Source organism: Balaenoptera borealis (genome assembly GCF_965194805.1).
Source record: "Balaenoptera borealis genome assembly, chromosome: 10".
Lineage (NCBI taxonomy): Eukaryota > Metazoa > Chordata > Mammalia > Artiodactyla > Balaenopteridae > Balaenoptera > Balaenoptera borealis.
In genome coordinates, this window is record NC_138874.1 from 116,932,797 (window position 1) to 116,947,041 (window position 14,245).

Genomic DNA, 14,245 nt, shown 5'->3' on the forward strand with positions numbered 1-14,245 from the left:
TGGACAAAAGGCAGATTCACTTAAATGGAAGATGAATAAATGTCTGTCTGCTTGAGGCTTTCAGCAATAGCCCAGCTCTCCAGGCAGAAACCCAAACAGCTGGGCCGGGCTCACTGTGCCCCGTGTGCCGCTGGGGACTTGTCAGGGGCCCCGGTTATTAGAGTTTCTGCAAGCATTGCAGGGTCTGAGCCATCCTAAGGGAAGGCTCGGGACCGAACCCCACTGGACGATAGGACTGCCCGTCGGGGTGCACCAGCTGAAGGAGTCAGCGTCCCAGGTCTGCTCTAAAGGGGGAGATAACAGAGGACAAGGTGGCCACGGCCCCCACCTGCTCCCGGGGGAGCCGGTCCTGGCAGGGGAGGCAGACAGCTCAGCCAGAGAGAGAGAAAGAAGGCGCTTTCGGGAGTGACGACTGCTGTGAAGAAAGTGACACAAAGTAACGGGGTCGGTGCAGTGGGCCCGGGAGCTCCTGACCCCGCGAGTCTGCAGAGGCTGCCGGCCGAGCCCGCGGGAGACCACTCGGGGCTGAAGCTGGGCCGGGCTGGGCAGAGCAAGCCAGGAGGGTGGCAGCAGGCGCACGTCCAGGGGTCGTGGGGTCAGAGCCTACACGGCTCTGCGGGGAAAGAACACAAAGCGCAGGGCGTGGGGCCCCATGGAGGGGGGCTGCGGCCCATACCTCGTTCTCCCACAAGGATGCGCCCCGTGGGTGGCACGGGGTCTTGCAGATGGCACCCTCTTTCCTGGGGCTGGGAGATGGTGCTGCTTTTATTCTAAATGCACCGGGAGACGGACGGAGAAGAGGGTCACACGGGGACCAGAGTGGTGAGCTGCGTGCTTCCTGAGCTCTCTCCATGGAGAGTGGGTGGTGGGGAAGGGCGGTAGGAGGCGGCAGAGGCCTGGGGGCCATGGGGGGGCCAGGGAGGTGACAGACACGCGGTGCACCCTGCAGGTGGTGGTGGCAGGACTCGCTGACGGGTCTGGGGTGACGTGAGCCGAGGACGACAGCCCCACTCGAGGGGCACGGACTGAAAACACATCTCTGAGGCTGGTGGGGGGAGCGAAGCGGCCCTTTGGACACGCTGAATGTGAGGAGTCCGTAGGGGGCTGCGCTTCTCAGGGTTCTGGCAGGAAGCAGGGGGCACCCTTGGTGTGTCTGGGGAGGGGTGGCAGGGCTGTGAGCTCAGGCGTGCCTCCAGTGGGCTCTTCCTGATTGTCTGCCCCTCGCCCCCCATGTAGACTCGGGGCAAATCCGGATCCCAGCCATTCTTTCATCCCCTAAATAGATTTTGAGCGCTGGCTTCATGCCACATGGTGTGTCGTGGGGTCATTCAGCCAAGGTCAGAGCTTTCGGATGGAAATAAACCATTCAGTAAAAAAAACTGAGTGTCCCCCAAAATCTAGACATCAGACATCATGTAGACAGACAGTACAGCTGCCTAGATCGGTTTCTCCATTTGCCAAGAGTGTCACAGAAGGTAAGCGAGACGTCCCTTTGTTTGGGCTGAAGGGGGAGGGGCCGAGGCCATCTGGAGGGCAGGAGCCCGCACCCCCCCTGCTCCCCACGGGCTGTGCCCATTCCTCGGCCGATTCATTTGAGGTGAGGGTTTCACCCTCCCGCGCACCGCAGATTTCCGGGGGCCCGTGTGTCTGCGATTTTACTTTCCAGGCTAGCGGGGCTTCCGGGCTTGACACCTCTGGGTGCGTGTTCACGCTGTCCACCAACAAGGCTGGATTCTGTTGTCGAGGCGTGTTTTAATGAGCCATCCTCGAATAGACGGTCGCTCCCACGTTTGCAAGAAAGACCACCTTTCCAAAACGTGCCCTTGGGTTTCAGCAAACGCGGAGCTTGGCTCCCAGACAATGGGCGTTGCAGAGCTTGGCTCACAGGCGTTGCTCTGGTGTTGCAGGTCAGCCGGGTGGAGAGGGAGAAGAACCAGGAGCTCAGGCAGGTGCGCGAGCACGAGCAGCACAAGAGCGCCGTCCTGCTCACCGAGCTCAAGAGCAAGCTGCACGAGGAGAAGATGAAGGAGCTGCAGGCCGTGCGGGAGACGCTGCTGCGGCAGCACGAGGCCGAGCTGCTGCGGGTCATCAAGGTCAAGGACGGCGAGAACCAGCGGCTTCAGGCGCTGCTGCACGCCCTGCGTGACGGCGCCCCCGACAAGGTGCGCACCGTGCTGCTGTCCGAGGCCAAGGAGGAGGCCAGGAAGGGCTTCGAGGTGGAGAAGGTGCGGATGCAGCAGGAGATCTCCGAGCTGAAGGGGGCCAAGAGGCAGGTGGAGGAGGCGCTGACGATGGTCGTCCAGGCCGACAAGGTCAAGGCCGCAGAGATCAGGAGCGTGTACCACCTGCACCAGGAGGAGATCTGCCGCATCAAGAAGGAGTGTGAGCGGGAGGTCCGCCGGCTGGTATGTGCGGGCGGGGCGCGGGGCTGGGGAGGGGCACGGGGGGCGCGGGGTGCGGGGTGCGGGCAGCAGGGGCAAGGGGCGGGCCTGCTTCGGCCTCGCTCTCGGGCAGGGTCCCCTGCACGGCGCACCTCACACCCCTACGGTTGGTTTGCAGACTCCAGAGAGGCCAGGCTGCTAAAAACAGCGGGATGCGCTTCAGAACTCACCACAGTCAGCGCACCCCCAGGGCCCGGGAGGCTGCAGTCCTCTCCCCTCCGCCCACCCAGCTTTCCTTCCCAATTCCAGCGTGGCCACAACACGGCACCTACAAAGGAACCCCCCTGTTTCCTGGAAAGAGCTTCTGAAAGGTTCCCCTTCTCACAGCCCCAAGTTAAGCTCAAGCCAGGCAGGGGCTAGTGTTTGATGGCATGAGTCCCACACTCCATAACTAGCAGGTTCTGTGGTCTGTGAGCTCACTGGACCCAGAGAGGCGAGACCAGAGGCCCACAGCTGATGGTCATGGGCCCCAGGCCCTCCTGACCTTCCCAAGCTGTGCACTGTCTGGGAAAGCGGCGCCCTTTGCAGGTCAGGAACTTCATCGGGTGCAGCCTCCTGGCTCCAGAGACCAGGTGCCCAATATATGCGTGTATATATATATATGTGTATATATGTCTCTGTGTGTATATTTCACATATATATATCTTTCAGATGTATATCATTGAAGACATACATGCCTGATAGCAAGAAGACCAATACTTCCCTTTTGAGACCCCCCCCTCCCCACAAGAGTCCCACAGCTCCGCGTCCGTCTCACTTAGCCCAGTGGGGAGGGAATGGGCGGTGGGGTCACATTCCACCCACCGCATCTCCCGCCCCTTCCACCAGGTGTCGCTGTTGGAAGCCGGTCCACAAGGTGCCGCCCCGCCGGCATCAGGACCCAGCGCCCCTCCATCCACCTCAGCTACTCTTCCCAGAGCCCAACCATATTACAGAATATACAAAATAATTGTTTCCAGTTTTTATGGGATATAATGCACATACATCACTGTCTAGGTTTAAAGTGTACAACACGGCGGTTTGACTCACGTATGTGCGAAATGATTACCCCCAGGAGCTTAACATCCATCAGTTCATGGAGACACAATAAAAAGAAAAACCAAAAGAAAATTTAAAAATTTTTTTCCTTGTGATAAGAACTCTTAGGATCTACTGTATTAACAGCTTCCATATATTTCAATACATATCAAAGTTCTGTTTCTGTGCAATTTAAAGCAAATAATGAAAAACACACACGAAGTCTCAGCCGCGTGCCCAGCACACAGGAGGTGTTCCCAGAGCGAGGGCCACAGTGAGCGCCCGTTGCCGCCACCCGCGAGCCCAGCATCATGGCACAAACCTCCCTGCCAGGGCCCTTTCTCCGTTGCGGCGCTGCCCCCATGGTGCCCCCTTGCTTAACTGAGGCCCAGCATCTCCTCGACCTTCTCGTTTAGGCTCTAGCTGGTGAGAGCATCCTGGCCCCTAGACTCGGCTGTGGATTCAGGGGTAGCACCCGGCCCAGCTGTGCAGACATGTCTGAAGTGACCATGACTGAGGCCAAGAGTGATGCCCCAGCCCGGGGGGATGGGCGGCCTTGGCTGGGAATGGGGGCTCCGGGGCATTTTCAGAGAAGGTGGGGTGGGAAAGAGAGGGAGTGGGAGCAGGGCTGGAGGGTGGAAGATGTGGTCCAGAGGCGGCCCCACCGTAGGGGCCTGGGGGCAGGTCTGAGGAAGGGACCTGGTTTGGAGGGGAGGCGGGCTGGGGGCTGTCCAGAGGCAGGGCCTGGCCCCGAGCCACAGTGCAGGGCCAGCAATGGTCAGGGCGCTGCGGGCCAGAGGAGGGACGTGGTCCCAGGTCCCAGCACAGCCACGGTGCAGCGAGGTTCACTGACGCGGCCCCAGGGATGACCGTGCTGACGGCCGTCGGGGGTCTCAGGGCTCCCGCACAGAGAGACCCCGTCTGCAATTACCTTGGAAGATATTTGGCAATCCCAGTTTCTTACAAACATCAGGCAAAGAGTTGCTGTTTCCCCAGCCATGGCACTGGCCCATCCCAGGGTGTGGTGACGATTTTCCTGGGTCTGGGAGGAAGGCACGTGGTTCCGGAAGGTCAGAGGTCCACCAGTGCTCAGGGAAGCGCTGGCCTGGGGGAGACGCGGCCTCCCCTTCCCCGTGCGCCACCCAGCGCTGGACGCCGAACCAGGGCATGTGTGACCGCTGGAGTGGCCATGCAGCAGCTAGTGCCAGACAGGGCTGCAGCCGAGTGAGGGCCAGCCCGGGGGCCCTACTGCAGCCCAGGCACGAGGCCGGAGCGCAGAGGCCGTGGGCAGCCTGACCGGGAAGCCAGGAGCGTGCAGGGAGGTCCGCGCCTCCGCGTGCACGTGTGGCCGGCGCCCCGTGCAAAGAGTGCTGCTTGTAGCAAACCTGGGGCCTGAATTCCCTGCACCCTGGGGGACGGGAGCCCCGCCTGTAGATGGGTCTCGCTGGCAGCCCGGCCCAGGGAGGAAGGGAGGGGACCTCAACAAGCGGCGGCCACTTTGCAGAGAACACGACAACTCCCAAGTGGCCAAAAGCGGGAGACTTCCCTGCAGCACGTGGGTCAGTCTGGCTGGAGTTGGGGGCCTGGCCCCTGCCCGCTGGCCCCGGCTCTTCCGGCCCTTGTCCTGTGGCTCCAGCCAGTTTGCGGTCCTCTGGGTGCGGCTCACAGGGTCTGACGGGGAGGCTGTAGCCATCTGTAGCCATGTCAGAGAGGCCGGCAGGCAGCGGGCTGGCCCTGGTGAGGCGTGAGGCCGAGGGCCCCCGCAGGGCCAGGCGTGGGCAGGAGCGGGATGGCTGGGCTGGGCCAGCGGCGAAGGGCCGGGGAGCTGTGGAGAGTTAGGTCCCTGCTTTGACCCCGGGACCCTGGGTGCTGGCCGGAGGTGTGGCACCCCGTGAGGGCACAGAGCTCTCAAGGAGAAGCTTCCTGGAGGGTGGGGACGCGGTGGCCGGCAGGCAGGCCCAGACAGAGCCAGGGGGGCCCGGAGCCGGGCGGGCTGCAGGGCTGCAGGAAGGACTCGGGGCTCAGGGGTGCTTCTCGCCGGCGGGGCTCGCCTCCGCGTGCCCGGGGGGATTCAGGAGGTGACTGCAGGATTAGGGCCTCCCTGCTGAGGCCCAGGCCTGTTGTTTTTAGGGCCCCCTGGATCTTACAGAAGAGAAGTCTGGAGCCCCAGGAGGCTCTGGGGCCACCTCGTCAGCCGTGCCCGGCTGCACAGTGACCCTGGAGAGACTCGGTCCCGGGGTTGGGGCGGGGGGGCTCCTGACCAAACTTTCACCCTGTCAGAGTGGAAGGGAAGGAGGTGGTTCGCTCCGACTTCCTCCGTGAGCTCAGGTGCGTCCCCATCGTCCCAGCAGGCGGGGAGGGGGTGTGACTCTGGGCCCCAGGAGCAGCTTCGGGCACATTCATGCTGTGTTGTTGTGGAATTGGGGGATGTCTGTCGAGCATTCGCTAAAATACCAGCTCAGACGGTTATTAAATATTCTATAAAACCAAAGAAGTACAGGCAACACCAACTTCAGCTTTCTCATAAAAACCTCTGGTGTGTGATGCTACCTCCCCCCCCCAGCTGTCTGGGCAGCTAGTTAGCGTGGTTAAACCCGTACAGAGACTGCTGTGAGGGGGCGTGGATCCTTTGCAGGTCAGGAGAACAGCCCAGCTTTCCCGCGGCCGCCCGCCGAGGCTTCCCTGGCCATCCCATTACCCGGGTTTGAATGTGCTCCCCGAGCTGGAAGCAGCCCCCTGAGTGAGGTGGGGGCCCCATGCGTCCGCCAGAGCGTGTCTCCCCTCGGCTGGGCGTGCCCGTGGTGCACACGCGCCTCCTTCACGGACGGGCCTCTGTGTCTAAAGCAGCAGGGCCGGGAGATGTAGGAATGTGCCCTTGGCTGAGACCCTTGGCATCTCGGGCACCACGAGGCGCTGAGTGCGAGGCCCCCTGGGATCTTAGAGGAGTTTCCATCTTCAGAAATCAAATCCCCCCCTCGGTGGGGTGGAAGCAGCCGCACACATTTCCTTGGTGGGCAGATCTCAGAGCTTCACCTCGGGGTGGACCGGCTAACTTGGCCACGTTACGTGGCACGTACAGTGACTTCCCTGGGAGGTTGGCTTCCTGGTCCAAACCATCTGCTTAAATAGCTGATTTAAGTGAGAGAGTGGAGACTTGTTTTCACGTTTCCTGATGAAGGAAAAATGATGTGTCTAAAGTGTCTGTATGACTGTAAATGTGAGACCAGAGAATATAGCTGCTTCTTAATATGACTTTATTTTCACCGGCCTCTTTGCTTCCACTAACTGAATGGGTTGCCTCTTTCCACTTTGCTGTGTGCTCCAGGCGATGGGAGTTTAGCAATTAAGGATTTCTTTTCTTCTGTTCAGTGCGATGCTTGCCTGTGAATTCTGTGATCTGGGCTAATTAGACATCTCTACTCTTTGTTCCAAGCTGACTTCGGCAGATGGCTGATTTATTAACTTACTCAAACCTTAAACAGCAAGCAAAGCAGCAGGATATCCTACCCTGCTCTGCTGTTTGAAATATGTTTTAAACCGCGTCTTCTTGTCAATCTGGTGCCATTTGTAATGACGCCCCCAGCCCCCGAGCCTGTCTGTCTAAAGAATGGGCCGCACGGGCCCGTTCCGCCTGGCCCTCCCCCCAGGGCAGTGGCCTGCGCTTTGGTCAGGGCCGCCCCTGTGGCAGCCGGGAGGGGCCAGAGGCCAGGCGCAGCTGTGTCTGGAAGGGCTGGCGGCTATCAGGAGGTTGACACTTTAGGGAGAGGGGGCCGGGCTGCAGACCCCTCACAGCCACCAGGCGCCGTGGGCACCCTGTCCTCCCGTCCGGAGCCTGCTTGTCCAGGGACCCCCCGCCCCAAGCCTCAGCTCAGAGGAAGCTGAATTTAAAATGTGGCTTTGCCTGCGAGCAGTCGGCCAGCGCCCCTGCTTTCCACCCGCACCTTGGAGCCAGGGGAGGACACGCGTGTTGGGCCTACACACCGTCCAGCCTTCCCAAGCCAGGCGCCCGCAGAGCAGCGGGAAAGAGGCCGAAAGGGCTTTCAGGCCCCCGGCTCCTACTTCTCTGTGTTCACAGCCCGCCTGTTTTAACACAAACCTTGCTCATCCTACTGACGGGGTACAGGAAACTCGGGGCGCCCCTATTCTGCCTGACGTGCAGCAGAAGGCGGAGGGTAGAGGTGGCCTCTCCGGACCCTGCCGGGCAAGGGGTCCCCGCAGGCCAGCCTGGGAGAGGGGAGTCCCGCCAGGACCCCGGGGAGGCTGCGGAGGGGTGTGTGGTGGAGGCGTCCAGGGAGGCGTCCTGGGCTCCCCCAGCCTGGTCCGAGCTGGGGAGTCACGTGAGGCCTGGGCGGCGGGGCACGGCTCTCGGTCCAGGGCCACTTGCTTTGCTTCGGGTCTCAGAGCCCGAGATGCCGGCAGGGCTGCTGCTGCGGGGGCCCCTCCTGACGCTGGTACGAGAGTCACTCCGCCTGTTTCTATGGTAACTGCAGATCTGTACCCTGCCTTCGTGTGTGATTGTGTTCTGTTCTCCTTGTAGATGGAGGAGATAAAATTTAAAGACAGAGCAGTCTTCGTGCTGGAGAGAGAGTTAGGGGTTCAAGCCGGGCATGCTCAGAGACTGCAGCTCCAAAAAGAGGCTCTAGATGAGCAGCTGTCCCAGGTCAAAGAGACCGATCGGCACCTGGGCAGCCCCAGACGGGAACTTCCTCACGCAAGCGGTGCAGGAGACGCCTCAGACCACTCGGGAAGCCCTGTAAGCACCGCCCATGCTTGGCCCGGCGACCCAGAGTCACAGACGGTGCTGCCCGTGGCTCATGGCCCCGCGGGCAGCTCCCTGGGGAGCCCAGAGCCCAAGCCCTCCTGCCCTGGCGACACCGACCGTGTCTGCAGCCCGCAAGCCAGAGGGACCCTCAGCTTCTCTGGCTTGGCTGAGAGGGCCCAGAGACTTCCGTCTCTTCCCTTCCTTGTGACGTAGCACAGCACAAGCCCTCCTCTGTCCCCTCCCATGGGCCCTGCCCGAAGCGTCAGGCTTCTAGCTGCACCCACCTCAGCTGCCGGGCCCCAGGCTGCGCAGGGTCCCTGCCCTCGCTGGTGGGAGTCGCCGCTGGGCTGCTCCATCGCCGCACGCACGTGGGCTTTGCCTCGCGGCCCAGGGCGGCCCCCTGCTCGCCCGCCTCTGGCTTTGACCCTCCCGCAGTGGTTTCTGCCGCTCACGTCACCAGTCGCCCACCCACCGCTTTCCGCTCCTCAGGCTGCATGACAGCGCAGGGGCTGTGACACCATCCACTTCCTCACGGCCGCTCCTGATTCAGAGCCGTCTGAGGGGTTCCGGGAATCCGGGAGGGAGTGTAAATTCCACGGACCCTCGACGCGGCCCTTCCAGGTCTGCCCCCTCGCCTCTCCTGCACCTGCTGAATGAGGAACCGTTCCTCGGTCCTTCCTGGACACGTGTCTGTTTGCTTTGAGGACAGAACCGCATTTGAGCCGAGCCAACCCTAGGACAGTGACATTTCAAGAATAGAGCATGACATTTTATAATCTTATTATAAATGGCTTAACTGGACCAAAGCCAGCTCCTGCTCTGGCATTCGATAGATTCCGTGAACTCCAGAGAAATTCGGAAGCCAGATCAAAAGGTTTTCTTTGATTTTTCAATCAAGCTCTAGCGGTTCCCGAAGTGACCTTTTAGAAACTAAATTTGAGGGACCGCTTTTCTCGGGAAACCCACTTTTGAAAGTCTAAGTTGAACACCTTTTCCTGGGCTCACGTCATAACACGAGGAAAATTACGCCCCGACTGCAGTGCGGGGCCGGCCCCCCTCCTGAGAGCTGCAGCCGGCAGTGGCCACAGGAGGCACGGTGCTGCTTTCCGGGGTTTTCTCGGCGTCGCGCAAACCTGCGGCACCTGCATCGGCACGCCCTCGCCCCCGTATCTGCATGCCCTCGCCCCCCACCTCTGGATACTTCTGGACATTTCTGCCCCTTCATCCTGTCCCCAGCGTACAGCTTGCAGTGCCCACGGCGCTCGAAGCAGCAGTTGCCGGCCCCCAGGAGGGTCCACACCCACCCCCAGCTGTTCGGAATCACGGGCAATCATGACGCAGAAGTGCCTTGGTTTCCGTGGTGTGTTGAGATTTGCAGTGGTTTTTGTGTCTGTGTCTAGGAACAGTTATTGGCAGTTGATTTTTGTTTTAGGAACAGCAGTTGGATGAAAAGGATGCTCGGCGTTTCCAACTTAAGATTGCGGAGCTGAGCGCGATCATCCGGAAACTCGAGGACCGCAATGCCCTGCTGTCGGAGGAGAGGAACGAGCTGGTGCGTGGCAGCGGGGCCTCTGGATTCTGTGGGCTTGTGGTTGCTGTGCAGGGGGAGCTGGGGCATCCTCTTGCAAACTTCCCTGTGGAAAGGAGGAATGAGGGGGACAGGGGTGGGCCTCGCGTCCAGTCTCCTTGGCTGTTTCCAATAAAACTTTATTAACAAAATCAGGTGGGGGGCCAGATGCGGGCCTCAGGAGCTGGCTGGCTGACCCCTGCCCTGCGTCACCGAGGCACAAGTACCCTCAGTTCTGCGTGTGTTCGGCAACATGTGAGGCCCTCGGCCTTCAGCGGCGCCCTCGCCATTGGTCCTTATGGGCACAGAGATTCCCCGGTGACCTGTGCTGCCGGGGTGGGAGCTCCCCCAGGGGCCCCGAAGGGTCGCGAGCCGGGCTGTTTCCCACAGCTCCTATGGGCTGAATAGAGCGCGGGCCCTAGGCTGCTGCCCTCTGTGGAACCTGAGGCTTATTCCGCTCACTTTACCGCCTCTGTTTGGAGACTGCTGGTTCTCTGCACGCTTTTCAAAATCACTCTGTGTAATTCATTTTGTCTTTCAGTTAAAACGTTTAAGGGAAGCTGAAAGTCAGTACAAGCCATTGCTGGATAGAAACAAACGCCTTACTCGGAAAAACGAAGATCTGTCCCACAGTTTACGTCGGATGGAAAACAAGTTAAAATTTATCACCCAGGAGAACATAGAGATGGTAAGGGGCCTCGCTCTCGGGTAACCAGCCTCTCCTATGCGAGGCTTGGTAGCAAGATCGAGCCTTTGGTCTCACGGGCGTCTCTGGGGCCAGGAGCTCGCCGGCAAGGAGGCCGTCCACCCACGGCCCAGGGGCGGCTGGTGACAGGGCTGCTGGGACGCAGCAGGCGCCCTTCACCAGTCGGGCCCCTCAGCCCACATGTCGCGTCGTGTGGTCTGGTTGGTTTTTCAGAGACAGAGAGCTGGCATCCTAAGGAGACCCAGTTCCTTAAACGACCTGGACCAGAGCCAGGACGAAAGAGACGTTGACTTCCTGAAGCTGCAGATCCTGGAACAACAGCACCTCATAGATGAGCTCTCCAAGGTGACCGCTGGGCGTCACCCTGCCCACCCGCCCGCCGCGCCCCTGTCCCCTCCCATCCCCGCTCCGCTGCCCACAGGGCGCCCTGCGCCCGGGCTGGGCGGGGCCTGCCGGAGACGGGGGACACCCTCCCCCAGGGTCGGCTCCAGGCGGCCCCCCCCGAAGCCCGCTGCTGCCCCCCGCTCAGGACTGCGACCTCAAGAGCAGCAGCAGGGCCTGTGTGGCCCCGGGGCTCTCACAGCGCTGCGGGTGGGATCCACAGTCAGGGCGCCGCAGGGCCGCGCTCCCGCAGTCGGTGCTGGGGAGGACAGGTCTTTGGCTGCCGGCCGCATCCCTCTGGCCTCAGCTGTCTTCCTGGGGCCTCTCCCCTCTTCTCTGGACACCCACCCACCCTAATCCAGGGTGGTCTCCTCTCAAGGTCCATGATGTAATCACACTGCAAAGACCCTGTTTCCAAATAAGGCCACAGTCCCAGGCCTGGGGCTTGGGGTGTGGGGATATGTCTCCAGGGGGCCCCACCCTCCATCTACGTAGCCCTCTCCCTGCGGCCCTCAGCTCCTGCACAGCTTTTCCAGTAGTCCTTCCACGGACCCTCCTGCAGTTACCCTCATCAGGGCATCTTTTGCGTCTTTTTGGGACCCTGACTGACTCCACGGTCAGATCAGTTCAGAACAAGCTGCTTTGGTCATTCTGTGCCCTGGGCGGGGGCAGGGGACAGGGAAGCAGAGGGGACAGTGGCGCTCTCTGTCCTGTCGCGGGCATGGCGCAGGGCCAGGGAGCGCTGGTCTGTCTTGTCTCCATGACTGAAATCACCTCCGAAGTAACTGAGATGGGCCGGGGCATCTTCCCACCCCGTGGGCAAGATGGGGTCTCACCACCCAGCCTTCCCTGACAGGGCCTGATGTCAGAGCGCTCGTCCCTTCAGTGACCAGTGAGCGTCCGTCCCCACAATAAGAATGCACGAGGGGAAGAGGACAGACACAGCATCCTGACCAGCTGCAGACGCGCACTCACCCTGAGCCTCTGCAGGCTGCCGGGTGCCCTTGGGGGCATCAGCTTAGGGAGGGAGGAAGGACCAGGGCCAAGTAAGAGCCTCCCTCTCAGGGCAGGGGGTGGGCGAGAGCAATGGGATTCTGCGTCAGGAAGCAGAGGCTGGGGGCCTGCAGGGCTCGGGGGCTCCCACGGGGCAAGGTCTGTGCTCCCAACTCTCCACGTGCCTTCTCTCTTCCAGACTCTGGAGACTGCCGGCTACGTGAAGAGCATGTTAGTAAGTACCAGCCAGCATCCTCTCCTGCATCTCCTCCCACGTCCCAGGGCCTTTGTCCCCAAAGCCCTCCTGCGCCAGTGGCTCCTCCCCATCCAGACCGGAGCATCCACCCCCGCCCTGGGTGGGTTTTATGATCACAGGGCTGCTGGCCCAGAGGCTTTGCCGTGGTGACTGAGAACGCCCACCCGGTAGGGTCACGCAAGGAAACGGCCAACACCCCGGTTGGCTTTTGGCAACGCCTGATTCAGAGCTGGCTCCCCCTCCCGCCCTGGGACACTCACCCGCACCATGGGTTTCTCCAGCCCCTCATGGACCCCGGTCTGGGCCTGGCTGGCTTCCTCGTGGCCCCATAAATGCAGCCTAGCTCCCTGGAGAGAACAGGGTCACTGGTCTCACGTGTTTGCGAGGTCTGTCTCCACCGTGTGAATGCCACCCTGTGGACATCTGCCCTGGGAGAGCGGAGAAGGGCTGGGCCCTCCGTCCTTCTCGAATTTCCATTCATGTGTGTGCCGCTCTAACCCCTGCCCCGCAGGGCCCCAACCCCAGACAGCGGAGGAAGCTCCAGACGTGAGCTCAGAGACACCCAAACCTGCCGTTCCTATTCCAGCCCGAGCTGGAAAGATGGTCCATCCAAACCCTCAGGGCAAACTGCCCTGGGCAGGCCTCACTGCAATGTCTTTGCGGTAATGCAGGCAATGGACCAGTCTCAAGGTCACCGTCGGTCCATTCAAATGACGACTCGGAAATACTAACCTGTGTATTTAAAACTGACAGCTGTTCAACTACTCAAAAAATCTCAATTGGTTTTTTGCAGGAGCGCGATAAGCTTTTAAGATATCGGAAACAAAGAAAGAAGATGGCAAAACTCCCCAAGGTAAACGAGAACATGAAACGTGTATTTTAAAAAGCCACTTAACAGGAATGAACCTCTTCCTTTAGATGTGAAAAGAAAATGGTTTTCTTATTTCTAAAAATTGTTCTTATGAAATAACCAAAACAGGACCCAAAGTAAGTATTCTCTTTATATTTTAAATTAAAAAACCCAACCTTGTTTCCTTTAAATTTCCAAGAGGAGATGTGAATTCACAGTAATGAGGAGGAGGAGAAGGTAGCTGCAACTCGCTCCCCGCCTCGGGCCAGGACGCGGGCGGCAGCGCCGGGGTCTCTCCCGGGCAGACCTGCGCCCCTGCGCCCCTGCGCCCCTAGGGAATTTGAAGGCCTGGGATAGTTTCTTTGCTGCACAGTCCTTTTTGATAAACCTGTGATTTTTATTAAAGGAGATTTGGGAGACATTCCCAAAGGACCTAACTTGTATCCTGCTTTTTACAAAATGTGTGGGGTTTTTTTGGTTTGGTTTTGGAACAACCAACGGTGATCCCCATACAGGCTGTTAGAGATTCCTTAGGCACAAATATGGGCTTGTCTGGCCCCCAGAAAGGCCGCTAGGAGGGCCATCTCCCACTCTGCTGTCCGCCAGCCCAGATGGTGGCCCCCTTGGCCCGAGGTTGGGCGGCCCGAGCAGTGCGGGGTGTGGGCGGTCCAGGGTGGAGGCCGGAGTGCGCTTGGGGGCGGCCGGGCAGCTGGTCTGGGTTTGGATTAACACCGTCCCTTTTGGTCACAAGCCGGTTGTCGTGGAGACCTTCTTTGGATACGACGAAGAGGCTTCCCTGGAATCTGACGGTTCTTCCATCTCTTATCAAACGGACAGGACAGACCAGACCCCGTGCACCCCAGACGACGACCTGGAGGAGGTACCCTCCCGCGGCGGCTTCTGGATGGGCCCAGCGGGCAGCACAGAGGCAGGCGGGGTCGGGGTCAGGAGGCCTGCTCCCCGGAGGGGGCCCTCACCGGCTGTAACCCTCAGTAACCCACGATTTTGTACAGTGGGAAACACCTCCCACTGCTGGCTTCCTGGCTGTCCCTGCCCCCCTTCCTTCGCACGCACGCCCCGTCTGCTTCACCCACGTCATTCCGCCACGGCCCCCTCTGCAGAGCGGTGCAGGGAGCTCCTGCCCTCTCAGGGTGACGGGGGTGGGGGCTCTGGGCCACCCAGCAGGGGTCAGCACCAACGCCACGGAGGCAGCCGACTGGTGCATCAGGGTGGAGAGGTGATGAGGACAAGCTCTGTCTCTGAATAAACACA

At 60.5% G+C, this 14,245-nt stretch overlaps 1 protein-coding gene across 9 annotated transcripts in view; it reads left to right on the top strand.

The window, feature by feature from the left end:
- JAKMIP3 (Janus kinase and microtubule interacting protein 3) overlaps positions 1-14,245 on the top strand; it is a 102,415-nt gene that overhangs the window by 55,341 nt on the left and 32,829 nt on the right. For 4 of the 9 annotated variants that reach the window (XM_082407107.1, XM_082407100.1, XM_082407101.1 and 1 more), the window contains exons 3-10: positions 1,908-2,405; positions 7,996-8,211; positions 9,653-9,772; positions 10,329-10,475; positions 10,707-10,838; positions 12,067-12,102; positions 12,917-12,976; positions 13,725-13,853. In XM_082407107.1, the coding sequence (XP_082263233.1) occupies positions 1,908-2,405; positions 7,996-8,211; positions 9,653-9,772; positions 10,329-10,475; positions 10,707-10,838; positions 12,067-12,102; positions 12,917-12,976; positions 13,725-13,853 (1,338 nt within the window). The remainder of the gene's footprint in view (positions 1-1,907; positions 2,406-7,995; positions 8,212-9,652; positions 9,773-10,328; positions 10,476-10,706; positions 10,839-12,066; positions 12,103-12,916; positions 12,977-13,724; positions 13,854-14,245) is intronic. The other 5 variants (XM_082407103.1, XM_082407108.1, XM_082407104.1 and 2 more) reach the window with 3 other exon arrangements.